This window comes from Polypterus senegalus, chromosome 18 (assembly GCF_016835505.1).
Source record: "Polypterus senegalus isolate Bchr_013 chromosome 18, ASM1683550v1, whole genome shotgun sequence".
Lineage (NCBI taxonomy): Eukaryota > Metazoa > Chordata > Cladistia > Polypteriformes > Polypteridae > Polypterus > Polypterus senegalus.
Window position 1 is genome coordinate 44,178,479 of NC_053171.1, and position 22,077 is coordinate 44,200,555.

The 22,077-nt window shown below is 41.1% G+C and overlaps 1 protein-coding gene across 1 annotated transcript in view; it reads left to right on the plus strand.

Annotated features, from left to right (window-relative positions):
• Positions 1-22,077, plus strand: part of LOC120518969 (coiled-coil domain-containing protein 170-like) — a 133,001-nt gene that overhangs the window by 38,571 nt on the left and 72,353 nt on the right. Inside the window, exons 5-7 of the mRNA XM_039742016.1 lie at positions 413-636; positions 910-1,054; positions 2,581-2,766. Of these exons, the coding sequence (XP_039597950.1) occupies positions 413-636; positions 910-1,054; positions 2,581-2,766 (555 nt within the window). The remainder of the gene's footprint in view (positions 1-412; positions 637-909; positions 1,055-2,580; positions 2,767-22,077) is intronic.

Below are 22,077 nucleotides of genomic sequence, written 5' to 3' on the forward strand. Positions count from 1 at the left end.
TAATCTGATCCCATTGACAGGTGTGCTATATAAATGAGTATAACAACACATAAAAACAACTGTCATTTCTGTAATTAATTTGCATATCTTAAAGATCTGCTTGTTGCCGCACAGTTCTCAATAAAATTTTAATAGCAAAAGTCCTATGAGGAGGATGAACAAGTAAATATTTTTTACAATCACAGCAAATTCTCTGCCAAATAAGGTCCCCAAAAGTATCATCGTCAGGCATAGACAGTAATGAACATGAGTTCAGAATGAACCTTAAATTATTTTCAAAAACTCTTTCCATTTGACTAGACTGGATGTGGACCAACTGAGCTCCAGGTCAAAAATGCCTTGAGATCCCTCATGCATGAACTGTATATAGCACTTGAGCTGTTAATGCCAGACCTCTTCATTTTTTTGTTAGGTGGAGGATCTCCGCAGTAGACTTGAATTGAAGGATTCATCTGCTTGGGAGCTCAAAAGTCAGCTGGATGTTTACAAAGAAAACACAGCACGCCAGGCCAGTCTCATCAAGTCACTCAGGGAGCATGTGAGGGGCACTGAGGACACAGATGGTCACCTGCCAGCACATAATCGAGAGCACAGGGAGCTGACCAATAAAGTGGAGGACCTAAAAGAGAGAGTGAAGTAAGTTGTGAATTTCCCACATGGTGGCTTCTTGTCTTCTGAATATTTAATGACAATATGAGGTTTAAACTCATGAAAAGAGGTCTAATTGCTGACCCAAAGAAGGGCCTCCTTCACTGTCTTATTTGGGGCCGTCTTGTACTTGTGTCTCTTGTCAGAATTCTTTGACGTCTCTTTTTGAATATTAGCCACACAGTGTCAGGGGCTCATACAGCGGCTCAGAATCCCGTTTCTTAAATGCTGATGTGCCCAATGTTGGCTAATTTTTTTCAGGGTGCATCTGTCGGAGAGAGAAGATGCTGAACAACGAGCAGCCATTCTTGAGAAGAAACTCTCAGATATCACAGCTAAGCTTGCAGCACTTCTAAAAATGAATGTTAAAGGCCTTGAAAATCCACTGGATGCATTGACACAAAGAGTGAGCTTCTTTTGTTTGCAAATGTCTTTTTGGCAAAGAGGGGTTGGAGGGCATAATGATTTAAAATAGTTGTTGCTGTTGAAACAAATCTCCCATTTTGGCACTTATACTGTCCAAGTAATATCCACGTCTGGTTAGGGCCCAACTCCTTTAAAGATGGCTTCCACAAAACTCATCCATCCATCTGTTTTCAAACCATCATTCACCTTCTTAGGTAAAGCTGAAGAGAAGTTAGAGTTGAACGCAGTTGTCCTTAAATATTTTTAACAACGAAGGGATGAATGTGTAAGAGTTAGCTGTGGTAATAACTGAGACTGAGATTGCGTGTCACCACCATCCAGCTCCGCCCCAAACATCCAGTCCTGCCCCATTTTGCAAACTGTCAGGAGGACAGCGGCTGAATGTTTTAGAATTAGTTGAGGAAAAAGCAGAGAATGGGAATGTGTTTCGCCAATGTTAAGCCCCACCCCATAAATTCAGCCCCACCCCATTCTGTAAGCTATGACAAGGGCAGTGTTTGAGTGGTAGAGCATCAGCTGTAGGAGGCCTCAAGGGCCACCCCCAACATTCAGCCCCACCCACCATTTTGTGGGCTGCGGTAAGGTGTACAGTGAAGATAGCAGATCAGGTCTTAGTGCTAGTGCCGCACATTTGGAAATCGTCCCAGATTCTTCACAATCGCAAATTTTCCTAAAGTGAGGAAAGACTTTATTTTAGTTAATTGACTAAGCAAATCATTTTGCAGATTTATGTTGACAGTTTGTTTTCCGGTATAATATTGCAGCAACAAATGTGCCCACCAAAATATACCAGAGTAAGAGTAACCATTTGTGTTTGTAAATGTAGTGAAGTGAAAGTGAAAGCAGACAGAAAATTTTATACTCAAGTAAAATAGAAATATTCTCAAAACATATTCCGGTACAGTAATAAAGTATTTCTTCTTCATTACCACGCAACACTGGTTAAGTCATTTGCCTTGGGAGGAACTGGCACTGTGTCCAGTGTGGCATCTGATGCAGCTGGGATAGGTGCTTCCTTTCCAGCACTTTAAAGAAATAAGTAGTACTAGGGTGTTGTACTGTGTTAACCATTATGGAGGTAGTGAGAAGTCAAGCAAATGACACCTTTTATTGGCTTACTAAAAAGATTACAATATGCAAGCTTTTGAGGCATCTCAGGCTTCAAGGACTTGTCTGAAGAAGGGGCCTGAGTCATTTTGCTTGACTTCTCACTACAAAGAAATAAGTCAAACAGGAAATCAATAGGTAGAAGTTTTTCACAACAGCAACCATGATTTGTTTTTGAAACAGAAAATCCCTAAAGTTTGCCTCAGTAGATGCTAGTCAGCCACTTCAAGGAAGAAAGATTTGGAGTTGTACCAGCAGCATCCCCAGAAACCTGACCTTACCTTTGAAATCGTTCTTCAATTCACCCTGGACATCTGAACTCAATTTTTTAACTAAGCACGTATAATGGATTTCAAAGTTATTTATAATCTTTTGATGTCTGTGTTTTCCTTCACTAAGGTCTCCGAATTATGTAATGAGCACCTTCAACAGGAGGCCAAAATTGCAAGTCTCTTGCAAACCATTGCCAACCAGGAGCGTGAGTTCAAGGCCAGCCGAGAAACAATCATGAAGCTGGTCTCAGAAGTGAGCCAAGAGCAGAAGGCGTCGGTGGCCATGACCCAAGAGATTCAGGCCCTCAGAAGGGTAAGAATGTGTCTTAGCTCACAAAGAATACCCAACTCTTGGTGTGTGAAGTGCATTTTGAAAGTGTCTGATTAAGAGAGGCTGCCCTGTGACTGTGATCGGCAGCTTTTTTTTTTACAAGCTCTGATTGTTCTTATGATTTAGTGGTAGATGATGGCTTTTAAGTAGTCTGCCTCACAACCCTGTACTCCCCTTTACAAGCCTCACAAGGAACAATGTAAGCTCTCCTCACCAAACTCTGGGGAACCCAGTCTAACAATATCCAGTACGTAGACACAGACGGGACCCATTCTGTAATGTTCACTAATGTTCACTCCTCTAAATGCCCATTTGAATGACACCTGATACCTTCTATCAGGATAGATATGTCCATTAGAATCAGACACTCACCTACTCTACGTCCCACCCATGTGACATAAAACTCACCTATTGAACTCAGAAACACCTGCTGCAATGATAGCGCCATCAGATTTCACAAAGACGCCTCCAACAATGCTCTGTCACCTATCCTAATGGTGCAGAAATGTATAGACACAGGGCCAGGGATGTTTCTAGGATTTGCAGGTATCAGATTCTTATTCCCTGCTGTGATTGTCACATGTAATGTCTAAAATACCGAAGGCAGGGGGGAGGGGATCATTACCCCTTTTGGGGTTTCATGCAAGCTCTTAGAGGTATATAAATTTGAAGAGTGGGGAGGAGGTCCTCCTTGGTGTTTAACATACGTTCATATAATAAAAAAATGTGATGATACCAACAGTAAATCCCACCAATAGGTATGTCCACGCCCACTGAGCTTGGGGTCTCCCTCTCTCTGGAGATATCCACCATACATTCCACATTCATAGTTACAGATCTGGGGCCTCATGCATATCGCCGTGCATAGAATTCGCACTATAACATGACATAAGCACAAAAGCCGAAATGTACTTACACACAGAAAAATCCAAGTTCACAAAGTCGCACAGTGCCTGAAGTTAAAAAGAAGTTGTCACATATTAAAGTTGCCATGAAAAGGCGAGTCGTAGCCCACCGTCTGAGTGTCATATGAAAGCTTATTAGGGTACAGAGAAAAAAAAATAGGCACAGTGGGAAAAAAGCACAAAATGTCAACTTTAATCTTGAAATTTCCACTTTAATCACGTACTTTATTTTGTCATTAAAGCAGAACATCATAAACTTCATCTTAAAATCATTTAATTTACTAGTTTCTCAAATCCCATCGTAACTAAAGTAGCACGTTAAATGCTTTGTTTTGTATTTGATCTTCTATGTGCTCTTTGTGTGTGAATCACTACGTGCTTACCGGCTTTCTCTTCCTCTGACAGGACACAGAATCCATTACATTCGTAATATTACAGCTCTCTGAATAATTAAAATACTGAGATGTATACATAATATGTTTTTCATGATGATAGGACTGAAATCATGTTATTAAACTTGGGAACATGGTGGCGCAGTGATTGTGTGCGACCTTTGTTGAAATTATTGCAGCAGTACTGTCTCTTTCAAACATAATAACCTCCAATTCTTGTCCTTACTTTTCTTTCTCCAAATACCCAATCCCCACACAATCAGCTCTGTAATAGACGTTAAGCCATCTGTAAGCTTAGAGCGCCGATTCTTCAAAACTTTTCAGGAACATTGAAATATCTTCGTAGTACATGTTTAATTATTCTATCCATCTATCCATCTAGGGTCGCAACAGCCCAGCAAGAATACAGCACAAGGCAGGATCAATCCGTGAACTAGCTAGCGCTGCGGCACTGTGTCCTCACATGTTTAATTATTAACAATGTAGATTATTTCAATGAAGTTAAAGTTTTATCTGTATAATATAATCAACATATTTTTCTGCATTGCATCCTAAAAATGATATCATCATCATATGTTAATACGCCCTTTATAAAGTGGCTCAGGTTGTGCAATATTATAACTATAGTGCAAGTTTACAGTGAGGTGATTGGACTTATAAGTACAAACAGTTCTACAAGGAGCACTTGATGGACTGATTGACTGTTTAAAGTTCTTGGGATGAAACTGTTTCTGAACCGCGTGGTCCATACAGGAAAGTCTGAAGCATTTTGCCGTGGCTGAGGCAGCGTATGCTTGATGCTGTATACCGATAATTATCTTTCAGATCAGCTGCTGCTGTGATTCACCACTCAGATGCAGTGATATAAATATTCAGTGGTGCAGTGAGAGTAATATGGAAAAAGATGATCCGCTGTGGCAACCCCTAATGGGAGCAGCTGAAAGAAGAAAAATAAAGTGCAGTGAGAGTAACAACGCTAAAGCAGTTATGGTATTTGGAATACTATGGCTATTCCCTTGACCATTATATTGTTACGAGTTAATTACAATCAGATGCATTACACTAATAAACAATATACGGTTAGTTTCAGTGTATTTATAAAGCTGCGTCAGGAATGTGGATCTAAGAAATAAAGGGTAAGCACACAGGAACAGTAGCATTGCTTTGACGCTGGGTGCCGCCAGTCTGCAAAACCGAGCTGAGAACTTGCGTACGACATGGTATGAGGTACCGTGGAAATGTGCATGGCTTTACACCAAGTTTAGGTTTTATGCATCACAATTTGAACGTGGAAATGTTCTTACACAACATTTCTGTGCAAACGCACCATTTATACATGGGGCCCCTGGTGTTCAGGCGGGGCATTTGACCATTAAACTGTCTACCCCAAAATCTCCAAGAGTAACTTTCCAATCGCGGTCTATTCTGAAAATAATTTTTAATCCTGCTGGAAGTTATTACTCATGGACCCCATTCACTGGCGTTAGGCGCTCTTTATAATGATAACCATATTATGGCCTGGATCAATTGCACATACCCTTGCACTCCCATTCTAATGACTTCCACATCCAATCCCACCTTAATACACACAGACACCACCGGACATGCACACTCATTCTAATTATATTTACCTTATAATCCACTCTGATAGTCACCAGACCTGTCAGACTCAGATCCCTCACTCTCTGAAGGTGGATGTCCATTCTAATGATGTCTGTAATACTAGACTCACTGGATTTAGACTCAGAAGTGAGCTGTGAGCAGAACGTATCAGCATCATTCACCCATGAAATGCAGGAAGGGTAAAGATGTCTAAGATGTCTGTATTATATCCCTCACTGTTAGAGACACACATAACAGGAAGCCCCTAATAATACTTACATGATAGCTCACCTTGATATGCATACACCCCACTAATCAGGCTCAGAGCCTCCCATTCACATGATGCCTCCACCTTTCTAGAGACAGACCAGCGGACTGTGGGATTTTCACTCTCATGGTGTCCAAAGTGCTTCCTATGTTAATAGACACATAACTAATTCTTGACAAAGAAGGCCGTAATAAACAGACAGCAATGAAATCATGCATGTCAAGTGAAATTGGTGAACGTATCGATACAAAACAGTGAACCAGTGATGATCTTCAAGACATAAAACCTTTCAGCAGAATAAGTGTGCGTGAAGGATTATGGTCCTGGTGAAGTATAGATTCCTACTAATTAAACCAATGGACTGTCACTAAGACAAGAGCCTATCTTAGCAGTGTCAGTTACAAGGCAGGAATCAACAATGGACACAGCAAGAGTCTATTACAGGACATGCCAACTCATACTGGACCAAAGTAAAGACAGCAATTCATTTAAACTGCATGTATATCTGATGTAGTATAAAAACTAGACCACCCAAGCAAGACATACACAAAAACAAGGTGGGAGAGTGAAGAGTTTGCACAGACAGTGACCAAGTCAGGATTTGAACCCCCTTTGGTTAAAGTGAAAAGGCTCAGCTCTTTAAGTCCTGGAATCAGCCTAGTCGCTCTTCTCTGGACTTTTTCTAGAGCTGCTACAGTATGTCCTTTTGTAGCCTGGAGACCAATATTATCCCTGAAGATTATTGAGATCTGAAGTGCCCTTTTCATTATGGGCATTGTGGCCTGCAGGGGGTGCACCAGCTCCCTGACCTGACGTAGATAGATGCAGACGCAAGTTCAGCACAGCACACAGGTCTTTGTTTTGCCATGGGAAACTCTTCCCAATAATTTCCCACACAATAAACACAGTATAAAGCACCAATTTACCAGACCACAATGCTTTTCTCTTCTTCCTCTTTTCTCTGTATCTGTCTCTCCTTCTGCCTTCACTCCTCCTCCAGCAAGCTCCTCCCAACTCTGGCTTCCTGGAGCAATTGTAGGCAGCTCCTTTTAAGTAATCCCTGGAAGTGCTTCTGGTGTTCCAAAGGCTTGACCCAGGAGCATGTCTAGCTAAGGCTGGAACACCACACAGTAGGGCTCCCCATTCCGCACAGCACCCCCTGGCGGCGCCCATGGTGCCCAACAGGGCTGAGTCAAAGAACTCTAATTCCCACGCCCTGTGAGAAACTGTGATACTGCCACCATCTAGTGATCTGGTTGAGATAATGCCCTGAGCACCCTCTCTTCGCCAGTCCCCTTGCCCATCCCTCGCAGTTCAAGCTAATAAAATGTGTTGGACAGGAGTGTGGAAACATCACCAGAATCTTAAGTTTCAAAATAAATAGTAAACCAGCTTTAGTTTCACTGAACAGAGTAGGCACCATTCAAAAGGCAACGGGCTGTCCGACATGAACGGAGTAACAATCCTGTGCTGCATGTTCTTCAGATGCCAGTCATTTGGATGAACGCAGATCAATCAGAAGGGCTAAAATGAACCCTTTGGTTCAAGATGCATGACATGAACTCTGAGGAACAGTACAGCCTCTTTTTACCTTTCTAACAATCCATTCTCTCTTGCTCTCACCTTTTCCTTCTCCTTCTGTTTTAGCCTGTTAGGAAGTGGATAATAAATTTGGACAGCCTCAGCCTTGTTTGTTTGTTTTAGCTTCTTAAATAATCTTCCCTTCGATTCAGTGAAGTTCATTAAGCAACTGATTGCCTCCACCTTCAGTACTACACTTTTAAGTCCTTCACATTCTGCCAGTTACATACGTATCCAGTCACTTTAACCATAGTAGTGATCTTTAAATATCTGAGAAAAGTATCTGTGTCATAATGTTCAACCTCAGCCAAAGATGGCTTCTGTGGTGAGGAAACCAAGCCGAGAGACTGTGATGAATGGCATGCAAGTATGAGCCGTGTAGCCTGCAATTTTATTGAAACCAAGAAAAAACATGCAAAAGCCACCACACAAAAGACATATTCAACAGGCAGGATAAATGGACAAAGACATACAAGAAGCCACGATAACTTCACTAAATGGCTATTATGAGACCTAGTACTGGAGCCAGGAGCTCTAGCCAGGGTCCTTCTTTTATTTCCATTGCTCCTTCCATTATGAGACTTCTATTTGATTGGTGCTGCCTAGCAATAAACAGAACAACTGCCTGGGAAGGCGCAGCTGCTGGAGGGACGGAGTGGCAGCTCAGTGTGGATGACAAGATGCAGGAGCTGGAGTACAAGATATATGCAGGCATATGAGGCAGGAAAGTGATTTTATAAAACAGAGATTAATACTTTGTTGTTATGATAATTTCTTTACAGTCCTCAAACCAATTTATAAAGGTGCTTGGATAGTAGACGCAAGAGACAGATGGCTGGACAAACGTCAATATGCTCAGCAATGAGTGCAGGGGTGCCCAATACGTCAAATGCAATCGACCGGTAGATCGGAAAGGTAGTGTAGGTAGATCGCGTTGCATTCAAAAAAATTTTTTATCCTCCCTATGGCATTTGCCACTTGATTGACATACCGGTACAGGGCGGCCAGTCTGCGATCTCTTTTCTTTTAACACACTGGTCATCCAGCACACACGATCAAATGCAAGAGCTACTGCAAAACTCCAGCTATCTAAGTGATCTAGTTAGTCTTCCAACTTATATCGACTAAAGAAAGGATTTAAAAAAAAATTTGTTGGTTATGGGCTGGATGTGAAATTGGAAGAGGATTTTTTTTCTCTCACAATGTCACTATCGAAGTGCGTTTGTCTGATCTGTCAATCTATCTTGCTATTTCAAAGAAGGAAAATGTGTAAAGACACTTTCGAACTGTTCATAAAAACTACAAAAGTGGCTTCCTTCCAAAAGTGATCTGAGAAAGAGAAAGGAGAGGGAACTAAAATCGCAGTTAATCAGACAGCCGTCATTTTTCACGCAGCTGAATTCAAAAGCAAAGGCAGACACCGAAGCATCGTTCCGGGTGAGTCACTCGATCATTAAGCATAAGAAGTCCTTCCAAGATGGAGAGATGATAAAAGATGCTTTTGTTGAGGCAGATGGCTAGGGAGAAATTCCTGCTGAGGTTTCAAGACCCCTGGCTGGAGAAAAAAGAGTTTCTTCTTGTCATTAAACATGCAAAATACAAGCAACTTAATAACGATCAATGGCCGCTAGACTTGGCATTTTTTTTCCGATCTGACCAACATGTTGAATGAGCTTAATTTACAGCTGCAAGGAAAAGAGAAATCCATGGTCAATATGATTAGCTCAGTTAATGCTTTCAAACAAAAAATGCAACATCTGTCCTCAATGCTGTAGCACCTTGATTTGGGGAACATCCAAAACCTCGCGCCAGAGCTGGAGACGCAATGGAAGGTGTGTGCACAACTTCACAGCATGCGCTACACAGAGCAGATTGAAAATTGTCTGTCAGACTTTATCTACTAGAAAAAAAGTAACGATTCGAGTGTTGCCCAATGTAGCGGAGTAAGAGTAGCGTTTCTTCTTCACAAATGTACTCAAGTAAAAGTAAAAAGTATGGTGCAGTAAAACTACTCTTAGAAGTACAATTGTTTTAAAAAGTTACTCAAGTAAATGTAACCGAGTACATGTAACTCATTACTACCCACCTCTGATACTCAGTATATATATACACTCACCTAAAGGATTATTAGGAAGACCATACTAATACGGTGTTTGACCCCCTTTCGCCTTCAGAACTGCCTTAATTCTATGTGGCATTGATTCAACAAGGTGCTGAAAGCATTCTTTAGAAATGTTGGCCCATATTGATAGGATAGCATCTTGCAGTTGATGGAGATTTGTGGGATGCACATCCAGGGCACTAAGCTCCCGTTCCACCACATCCCAAAGATGCTCTATTGGGTTGAGATCTGGTGACTGTGGGGCCATTTTAGTACAGTGAACTCATTGTCATGTTCAAGAAACCAATTTGAAATGATTCGAGCTTTGTGACATGGTGCATTATCCTGCTGGAAGTAGCCATCAGAGGATGGGTACATGGTGGTCATGAAAGGATGGACATGGTCAGAAACAATGCTCAGGTAGCCCGTGGCATTTAAATGATGCCCAATTGGCACTAAGGGGCCTAAAGTGTGCCAAGAAAACATCCCCCACACCATTACACCACCACCAGCCTGCACAGTGGTAACAAGGCATGATGGCTCCATGTTCTCATGCTGTTTATGCCAAATTCTGACTCTACCATTTGAATGTCTCAACAGAAATCGAGACTCATCAGACCAGGCAACATTTTTCCAGTCTTCAACTGTCCAATTTTGGTGAGCTCGTGCAAATTCTAGCCTCTTTTTCCTATTCATAGTGGAGATGAGTGGTACCCGGTGGGATCTTCTGCTGTTGTAGCCCATCTGCCTCAAGGTTGTGCGTGTTGTGGCTTCACAAATGCTTTGCTGCATACCTCGGTTGTAACGAGTGGTTATTTCAGTCAAAGTTGCTCTTCTATCAGCTTGAATCAGTCGGCCCATTCTCCTCTGACCTCTAGCATCAACAAGGCATTTTCGCCCACAGGACTGCCGCATACTGGATGTTTTTCCCTTTTCACACCATTCTTTGTAAACCCTAGAAATTGTTGTGCGTGAAAATCCCAGTAACTGAGCAGATTGTGAAATACTCAGACCGGTCCGTCTGGCACCAACAACCATGCCACGCTCAAAATTGCTTAAATCACCTTTCTTTCCAATTCTGACATTCAGTTTGGAGTTCAGGAGATTGTCTTGACCAGGACCACACCCCTAAATGCATTGAAGCAACTGCCATGTGATTGGTTGATTAGATAATTGCATTAATGAGAAATTGAACAGGTGTTCCTAATAATCCTTTAGGTGAGTGCATATCTATATATATATATATATATTTTTTTTTTAATGCATTTTTAATGTAGGTAGATAATTTTGACCTGGTCATTTTAAAAGTAGCTCGCAAGCCGAAAAAGTGTGGGCACCTCTGCTCTAAAGCAACATGATGAGTTGATACATCTCATTGTCCGACACTTGACAAACTTAAGCTATATACCAGATGGAAGAACAGTGAACAGAAGGCATGGAGTTTATGAGGAAACTTTATAGGCTTTACATTTCAGTCTAACAGAGCACAGTTAATCCACAATGGGAAAATGATACCCGTGAGTTTAGAAGCGATGAGTTTCCTCCAGGGCAGTTTCCATCAAGGTGCTCCTGTTTTCCTCTGACATCTCCCAAGACGTGAGTGTTAGATTAATTGAGAACTGGCCTGGGACCCGAGTCTACCCTCTGAAGGACTACTGCTTGGTCCAGGGTTGCTTCTTGCCTTTGTTCATTGCTATCTGGATAGCCTCCATCCACCCATAAGCCTGAATCTCATTAAGCATTTTAGAGACTGGATGTACTGTATGTGTGCATAAGTTTGGTTAGTTTGACTACTTCGTTCTTCTGTGAAGACTCACTATAATTTGCGATAAGCCCTACAAAACTGGTGTCACTGACAAACTTGAGTGGGCTCTGTTTGTTACTGGATTGGCAGGGCATTATAGCATTGTCTGGGACGAGTTTGACAGCAATGTGTCCACTACATGTTAAATTAATGGATTTACCCAGCATTCCCGGGTGTATTTATGTAAAGATTAAGGCAAGAAAGCAAATGTTTATGTGTTTTTTAAATTTTACTCTTTTCATCATTGATAGCTGAAATGCAAGTATCTCATTCATCGTCTATATTACCTCTCTGATAATGTTCAATTCCTAATCTAATGAGTCAAGAATCTTTTCTGTTTGTGTATGACTGGATTCCATAACTGACGTAACTCCTTGCTCGGCTGGAATCATGAACGCTACTTCATTGTATTTTCGTTTTATTTTAGTTTGGTTTCACAGATAGATGTTTAATCTCACATTAATATTTTAGAAGACTTTTTGAATTACTGAATCCATAGGCTGTGGGAAGCATCTATAACACAGGGTTCTGGAGGAACTGGGTTTCACAGACATCGCTGCTGACTTCGTTTTGCATGGGATGTCTGATTGGATTCCATAATTGATGCTCAACTCCTTGTTGGGCTGAAATCATGAATGCTGACTTCTTTGTATTTTTCTGGTTTAGTTTGGTTTCACACATACTGTAGATGTTTAATCATACATTAATAAACTGGAAGGCTTGTTGAATTAATAAATCCATAGACCGTGGGAGACATCTACAACATAGGAGGCTGCGGGGATTGGGTTTCATAGACATTGCTGTGACTTCATTTTGCATGCGATTTCTCAGCCATTAAATTCACTAAAAATGGTGTTTTTGAGTTTTAAAAGATTTTGGGAGTTGAAAGAAGGGAGCATTGCTCCTTAAGAATTTGGCAACACTGTATACCCTGTTGAACTCATATAAATCTAAATTAAACTAAATATAGAAAATCTAACTTTTGGAAATTCAACATAGCTAAACACAACCCACAATGAGACAAAACGCACTCTTAGACAAAAGCTGAACTCTAGCAAGGCAATGAAGTTGTTATTTATATTGGTTGCAGAAAAAACATTGTGTCTGCTGTTTTTGGGTAAAATCCCACCTTAGCCAGTACAAAATTTAATGTGCACTAATAACAGTGTCCAACAATCAGCCCCAGCATTAATTTTGGCTGCCAGTGTTTATTTCCATCATTAGGCCCGCTTCCAACATTCCTAACATTGTGGCCTCTGAGGTCGAGACCCATGCTTAATCAATACGACGGGATAAAAAAATGGCTATGAGTGCAGATACCAAATCTCTGAAATATTCCAAGTTTATCTTTGTACTCTTTTCTTGCATGTACTTTCGGTTTTGACCCTCTTGTTCCCCTGACCACAATTATTGCCTCTCAGGCTTCAGTTTCATTATGCTTTATATTTTGTATTTGTTTTGTTTGTTTTTCATGTGCATCTTTCATTTATTTGCTCAAATGTCACTGAGTGACAGAACACTTTCTGCATCAGGTTGGTTTGTGGGCTGCCCCCTCCCCAACCACCTATACAACCCCTATAACTGATATGCGAAACAGTTTGTATTTTAACTTGGACTAATGGCAGCGCACATTCAAGAGTTCATGCAGAGTGGTTTAACCATTTTTGCTTGATTGACTAGCAAACAAACAGACTACAGTTTTATTTATAAATATAATGAAGATAGATAGATAGATAGATAGATAGATAGATAGATAGATAGATAGATAGATAGATAGATAGATAGATAGATAGATAGATAGATAGATAGATAGATAGATAGATACTTTATTAATCCCAAGGGGAAATTCACATACTCCAGCAGCAACATACTGATAAAAAACAATATTAAATTAAAGAGTCATAACAATGAAAGTATATAAGACAGACAATAACTTTGCATAATGTTAATGTTTACCCCCCCGGGTGGAATTGAAGAGTTGCATAGTGTGGGGGAAGAACGATCTCCTCAGTCTGTCAGTGGAGCAGGACAGTGAGAGCAGTCTGTGGATTCTCCATGATTGACAGGACCCTGCTCAGCGCCCGTCTTTCTGCCATGAATATCTGTCCAGCTCTGTGTCTACAATAGAGCCTGCCTTCCTCACCATTTTGTCCAGGCATGAGGCGTCCCTCTTCTTTATGCTGCATCCCCAGCACACCACCGCGTAGAAGAGGGCACTCTCCACAACCGTCTGATAGAACATCTGCAGCATCTTATTGCAGATGTTGAAAGATGCCAGCCTTCTATGGAAGTATAGTCGGCTCTGACCTTTCTTACACAGAGCATCAGTATTGGCAGTCCAGTTCAATTTGTCATCCAGCTGCACTCCCAGGTATTTATAGGTCTGCACCCTCTGCACACAGTCACCTCTGATGATCACGGGGTCCATGAGGGGCCTGGGCCTCCTAAAATCCACCACCAGCTCTTTGGTTTTGTTGGTGTTTAGTTGTAGGTGGTTTGAGTCGCACTATTTAACAAAGTCCTTGATTAGGTTCCTATTCTCCTCCTCCTGCCCACTTCTGATGCAGCCCACAATAGCAGTGTCGTCAACGAACTTTTGCATGTGGCAGGATTTCAAGTTGTATTGGAAGTCTAATGTATATAGGCTGAATAGGACCAGAGAAAGTACAGTCCCCTGCGGCGCTCCTGTGTTGCTGATCACAATGTCAGACCTGCAGTTCCCAAGACGCACATACTGAGGTCTGTCTGTAAGATAGTCCACGATCCATGCTACCAGGTATGAATCTACTCCCATCTCAGTCAGCTTGTCCCTAAGGAGCAGAGGTTGGATGGTGTTGAAGACGCTAGAGAAGTCCAAAAACATAATTCTTATAGCACCACTGCCTCTGTCCAAGTGGGAGAGGGATCGGTGTAGGATATAGATGATGGCATCCTCCACTCCCATCGTCTCCTGGTATGCGAACTGCAGAGGGTCGAGGGCGTGGAGGTGGTGAAGCAGCAGCCACTCCTTGGTCTTCATCACATGTGACGTCAGAGCGACAGGCCGGAAGTCATTCACCTCACTAGGACGTGATACCTTAGGGACCGGGGTGATGCAAGATGTTTTCCAAAGCCTTGGGACTCTCCCCTGTTCCAGGCTCAGGTTGAAGATGCGACTTCCCAGCTCCAACACACAGACCAGCAGTTGTAGCGATACTCCATCTGGACCTGCTGCTTTGCTGGCACAAAGTCTCCTCAGCTCTCTGCTCACCTGGGCTGCTGTAATTGTGGGTGGAGATGTCTCTCCTATGCTGGTATCAGCAGAAGGATGGGTGGAGGGTTCAGTACTCCAGGGTGAGAGTGGGTTAGGGTGTTCAAACCTGTTGAAGAAGTTGTTCATTTGGTTTGCTCTCTCCACGTCTCTCTCAATGGTGGCACCCCGCTTCGAGCTGCAGCCAGTGATGATCTTAGAGATTTTGTGGGATTTGACAGGGTGAAGCCATTTATATACAGTGTGTTTCTGTTGGGCAAGGGAGTCTCCTGGGCTCAGGGGACAGTAAGCTGTTAGATGATTACTAATAGATAGGGTATAGTGGGCAGCAGAGGGCATGAGACTTGTGGTGAGCCAAGCAAAGATCAAGTAGGAAATTTCCTAACAAGGCTAGTGGACAGGCATCGCAATATGTTGCACTACTTGGTTTAACATGTTGTCTCACCCGGTGCCCAGCTCACCGTACTGTTGTACTACTGAGAGACCCTGTGCCTTTCCAGACACAGCCCTGGCAGATGACAGTCAAATAATCCCCCTACTAGTGTATATGTGCAGGTAGCAGCCCACTCCATCCGAGAGACATCTGTTTCTAAGGCAACAGGTCGCTTATTGTGGGCCACGAGAGGCTCCTCACAGCCTCACGGGAAACTATTATCTCCAAATGATATTTATAATGGCAGATAAAATAAGTAAATGTGTTTTAAATGCTTCCGAATGAGTGGGCGATGGATGTTACAAACTTAGCCTGCCTCTTTGCAGGTAATATGGGATAATCTCCACCACACTCACACTGTGCTGTTTACTCACAGATGAATCCTCTGGTGAAAACAAGTCCATTTTAACCTCCCCATTTGAAAGAAATGCTGGCTTTCTTCAAATACTTCATTTAAATAGTCAATGCTAAAAATCTTACTTTTAAAACCTTTGGAGAAATAAACCTGCTATGCAACCATATGAGGCTAAAAATGCTGTAAATCCCCTTTAGTATTTAATTCAGTTCAGTTCATTCTTATATAGTCTCACCCATTGCTTGAACCCAATATTAGAATTACAGTTCACAAAAGGCCCATCACAGCACGTCACTTGTATGGCACACACTCACTCACTCACACACTTGGGCTGGACCTCACACTGTCAGCCTAACAAGCATGTCTATGTGATGTAGAAGATGGGAACAGGGAGAACATCTCGACTCCATGCAGAGAGAGGCCATGCTGGGATCTGAGCTCCTCCTGGAGCTGTCAGTCTGCAGCAGTAACTACTCTGATGTCTTCATTGTACTTTGTAAGACTTTTAGATTTGATCTTGTGATCATAATTTAAATTTACAGCATTTTGACATCTGAAATGTAAACAACGACAAAAATATTTAATACACTAGCAAATGAAACAACATTTTTTACTTTAAGTATGGTTAAGTAAAATGCTTTTTTGAGTAAACTGACCCATAGGTTACTGTGCTCCCTGCAGTCAGGGACCACTTGGCATATTTAATTCTAACATACTAAAAGCATGATATCCTACAAAACACAAGAGGCGTACAAACATGTTCAGTGCTGACAGTCTTGTGTAAAGACAGGTGAACTCCAAACAAGATGTAAAAACCTCTCAATGATGATCAATGTAAATGGGATGCAACTGGGCCAAATTTCAAAGCAAAGAATCTGAATACTTGTATAATGCATATAAAAATGCTATGGGTTGTATGGCCATCTCACAAAAACACATGCACCCCTAGCCCTTGAAGTTTCTTCTTGGTCTCAATCAACAGCTTATGGCATGATACACACAACACAACCCAATGGCAGCTTTGAAATTGGGCTGCAACTCCTTATGAAGGACAGCAGAGATACAACAGCGTTCCTTCACTCACGTGTCAGACATAGCTGACATGATAACAACAGCCGAATGATCACTCTGCTTGTCTGGCACGAAATCAGAACGAGGGCTCTGGCATGCATAATGCATGCACCATATCTGACTGAAGCCATGAAAAACTCTGTGATGGATATCAAAGGCACGGTGTGGTGTCCACACTCAACTCCACAAAGTTACAGCCACTAAAGGCCCGGTGATGCATTCACCACAAGGCTCGCACCATCGTGTCCATAAGTCAAACTTCACCCACGACTGCTGTTGACAGTCAGACACATAACACACAGCAATGACATGCACATCAACAACAGCAACCCCAAGAAACACTGGCAGCTTCCTGCACAAACTTACACTCAGGATCCCAAAACAAAGCCATACATACCACGTGGTCAAGAAAATCCTCCAGCACATGATGTATGCGTATTGTCGTGAGCGCAAGTTTATCATTACATTGGTGGAATACACCCCTACACAGACCAACCACCAGCACTTCACCAGTCTTTACTTTATAGACCCTAATAGATCACTTAGATAAAAACTTCATAAGCTTGAAAATATAAACATCTCTCCTGATTTGATTCAAAAACTACAGAATTTCATTGATGCTGGCAATCCTTCGGCCTGAGAGTTTGAATATACGAGATAAGTTCTACAAGCAGAAAAACCGAAACCACAGACAGAGCGCTGACAGCTTCAAGCAGTAACAATGTCCTCTTGAGCAACGTCACTCAAGCCCGATGATCTTAATGTGCCAACATCCATTTGAAGCCCCCATACTGACTTGATCATTTTCTATTCCCCTTTATTTGAGGATCAGAGGTCTGCATGTTCACCTAGTTTTTATAAATTTTCGACAATTTATAAAAACCTGTTCTCGTTTTGTCATTCTGGCATATTAAGTGTTTCTTGATGAGGTAAAAAACGGAATTTAAACGATTTTAGCATAAAGCTTCAACGCAGGAAAATCTGAAAAAAGTGACGTGGTCTGAATACTCGGTGAAGACCCTGTATACAGGGGAATGCTGAAAAGTGGCAGCGGTTTTAGAAGGATATTCATTTGAATAGTACGAATTCTCCCAGCTAAACGGACATGAACAGATGGCTATCTGTTAAGATTTTGTTTGATGCTTTCCACCATATTGCTGATTTTTTGAATATTAACAAGATATTTAAACTTTCTTGTAAGATTAACCTTTAGTCATTTGAACTGCTCAGAGCAGGGCTGTGGAGTCGGCAGATAAATTCTTCGACTCCGACTCCTTAGTTTCCACGACTGACTCTGACTCCCCGACTCCGATTCCTCTGTATTTAATATGCTAATGTATTTTCCATGTTGATTGAAGGAAGGCAACATACACGTCATTTAACCACATAACTACTGGCTAGGAAAGCGACTCTCTAGTGTATTGGCCAGTTAAGCAAAAAACAAAATAATGAAAACAATAAGGTTTTATTTATTGTTTTTATCAAGTGCCTATAAAGTAGTAGCATGCATAAAAATCAGGAACAGGAACTTTACCAGTTCAAAAAATATAAACCACATTCTTCCATCCATCCATCATCCAACCTGCTATATCCTAACTACAGGGTCACGGGGGTCACCCAGAGCCAATCCCAGCCAACACAGGGCACAAGGCAGGAAACAAACCCTGAGCATGCTGCCAGCCCACCGCACAAACCAAATTCTTTGGTAGTTTTAAAACAAAAACAAAGCTTAACTACATGAACAGAAAACAGTTCATATATTAAACTTGGAATACAGTTGTAGAGTAGAATAGCTGTTAAATGCAATCCAAAATTAACTCAATGCAGTGTTCTAAGAAACAGAAATTGCTTCTGCCAGATCCTCTTTCATAGAAGCTCTTAAATCTGACTTGATTATTTTTAGAGCTTAAAATAGTCTTTCAACACTGACTTGGGTGGGTGGCATTGCAGTTACAGTTCTAGCCACATCACTAATAATCTCTGGATCAACAAGGATGGCTTCTTCTACAGTCAGGTTCAATGAGTGATCATAGTTTTCAACTTCTTTTAACTCTTTAAAAAAACTCCTGCTGGAATCTCTTTATTTGGACATTTACTAGTCATTTATCTTTCACGCATAGGTGATGTTGGATTGCTTTTGAAACTTCCATTTTGTCCAAGTAGGAATCAAAGTCTAATTCTTCATTTGAAGATGATGATCCTGAGTTCCGAGTGCCTATAGCTTCATCCAGTGGTGATGTTTCAGGTAGTAGTAATCCCTTCATGTGAACTGCTACATCATAGAGTTTCCTTTCCATTAGCAATCTGGTCATTGCTCAACAAATTCGGCTCATTGGATCAACATAAATAGCAGCTAACAAGATTTGATTATCCAGTAAGAGACTTTCTCTTTTCTTCATTGAAGATGTGATGCCATCAGCTATTAACCCTCCACTTTTGTTCAGACAATATATCAAGCTCTTCCATTCCAAGAAAACTTTACCAGGTGTTAAATCTTCATATTGCAACCTCTTGGTGACAATAAAGGGGTAAGAAAGTAGACTTTCCAGTTCTTTTACTTGTGCCCACTGGATTTCAGTTAATAAAATATTTTCATTGTCCAGTTCTTCAAGGAAGTCTTTTAGTTCAAGCAAACACTTCACCATCAAATAAGTGCTTCCCCAGCGTGTTGTTTGATCCAAAATGGCTCCTTTTCCTGCACATATTTTCAAAATGGCATCTGTTTTAGGAGCCCTGGCTGCAACAGTTACTTGCCTCAATTTGCCAGTTAGAGTAGCTGCATGACGATCTTTCAATCCATCTTTTATTGCAAGTTGCAGAGTATGAACAGCACAATGCATATGTTGAATAGTAGTAAGCTTAAGTGCTTCTTCAGCAATGTTATCCAAAATTTCACTATTCTCTTCAGTTTCACTTTCTCCAATACTTGCAGAACTGTCTTCCTCTAATATCTGTTTGTCACTTTCTTCATCTACTTTATTCATTTTCTCAATTGTACTTAACATATTAGAAGCATTATCTGTCACAATATGTCGAATCTGTTCCTTTTTAATTTCAAAATCTTCTAGAACAGGTGGTGTGTAAAGTTATGCTAAAGTTCAGCCCTGGGTGGGAGCATATGTGGCGAGTGCAGACAGAACCCCTGAACACACATCAGGCCATAGCCGCACCTACACCTACATCATTACCCTTTTTTACACTCAAATGAACTTGTTAAACACATTAGATTTGAAATAAAATGAAAACAGTTTCTGTAATCCATTTTACAATATGTAAATGTCTGGTTGTATAATAGCTCAGCTGAACTTCACTCTAGTAGTAACGCAACTATGCACTGGGCTTTGTTCTTACATCAGAGAAGTACTTTATTATGACTATTGTTTGTGAAATGGGACATTTGAACTTGCTGTATTTTTTTTTCATTACAATTTAAATTTATTAGGAGTCGGAGTCGGTACATTTTTGCCAACTCCGACTATGACTCCGACTCCTCAACTTCGACTCTGACTCCACAGTCCTGGCCCAGAGTGACCTACTTTACTTTGACATGCAAAAGAATTCATTAGGAAAAAGCACACGTTTACTTCTAGGCCTTTGTTTTCCACTCGTCAGTCGGTATGTGAGTAGGTTAAATGTGCCCAGTGATGATGGCCTGGTACCCAGTTTAGTGTTGGCATCCTGAACTGCACCGAATTCAGCCTAGTCTGATAAGTGACTGAATGGATTACAAGCCCAGTAAGTTTCAGGGACGAGTTTGTGTGTCCAGATCCAACCAGATGCTGTCCTCCATGTTCAGGAGAAATTAAGTATTGGTTTCCATGTACATCATTTATTAGGAACGTTTGATCCTAGGCCACAGCAAATGGGGATACAAGAAAGCAACCTTTTTTTGGGGACATAGTTGCCTAATGTGATCAATGAGAGAGCGGGACCTCCTTTAGGCCTCTTACAGCACTGAAATGTTGAAGGATCTCTTTTGTTACAGTAACATAACGGGGGATATCATACGCTCTTTAGCTCTTTCTGATTCTGAGGTCCTGTGTTTGCCCAATAAGCATTAGTCACCAGTCTGTAAGTGGACCCTGATTACTTAACAACAGTAAATCAGTTTTAAATGTGCAAAAAATGCAATGATAAAATTAGCACAAAACTCTGAAATGAATGATAAAGTAAATAGTTATGTAGCTCATTAGATATCGGTGGAGCCCACTTTTATTAGATGGACATTCGCATCACACTTTTGAATTAATGAATTTATGTTACTTTGCTAATTTCCTTCTACACACACACACACACACCTCACAGAACAGAAGCTGCTTGGGCCTTATTTGTAATGTTGTCTTGTTTTCCCACACTTGCGTTTTTTAAAATAGGATGAAACGCAATGTTCCGTCTCCATCCAGCACTCCAAATAAATCCTTAAGCCACATATTTTCTCTGTGCGCTTATACGTTTCAGCAATGAAATTTTTGGAAGCGTATGCCTCTTCAGGTCTCTCTACCATTAGAAAATGGGAAACGCTACGCTGATGTGTTTTAAATTGAAAGCTGCACAGATAATAGAGATGTTTTTCAGGTGTTCATCAAAGACATGACAGGACTTCACATTTCCAGAACAGTGAAGAGGCCCCTGATTCATCCAGGCTTCTTTTTCATTTCCTTATTTTTTTTTTCCCTTGAAAAATCTGTCTTCAGAAGCGAACAAGCTGAATATTGAGGCACGCAGAGTGTATCTGTGATAATGGGGTGGTGGAGAGTATTAACCTCTTTCCTGCCTGTGTAAAATAAGCTTTGGCCATTCATGCTGACACCCGCAGAGCTCAGCTGTCCATAGTAAATCCTACACTGAGAGAAGAAGAGAGGGACATGAGAATATGGAGTACCGATACCTGCCACAGTTACCCTAGTGATAAGAAACATAAAAATCTCACCATTGATGAGTTTCCCAAAATCAAAGAATCTTACAGATTAACAAGGAGCAAGCAACATAAGTACTACTTTTCGTAACACTTCCACAACCTCCTCTTCACCTGCCATTTCATGAGCCAGTATAAACTGCTTCTTTGTTAACCTCATCCCAGTAGTCACTTAACAAAAAGCATCACACGTTAACTGAAACAATCAATTTACAGCACTTTCATTATAAGGCGTGGTTTTCAGTCCTTCATGCAGATATAAATAAAGTCGTGGAGTGTAATATGAAGTAAGTCTGACATCACAATCTAATAAGCAATTAAGTAAAAATGTGTAAAAGCACCTTAACATAAAAGAAATGACGGCCACATGCTGCATGTTTTATTTGTTTTTTTAAAGAAAACCAGATTTTTCGAAAGAAGAGCTTTTCCTTCTTCGAGACGAGATTGGCAGCAGAATTGTGGTCTTTATTAAGTCACACAGAAGCCTTTCCAAACAGCAAGAAGAAAGACACGAGGAATGCAATAGAAAAAGGAACACAAGCCTGCACATCATAAATTACGGAGTGCAAGTGCCAATGTGTGAAAGAAATTGCAAGAAAAAAAGGGGTCTGGAATT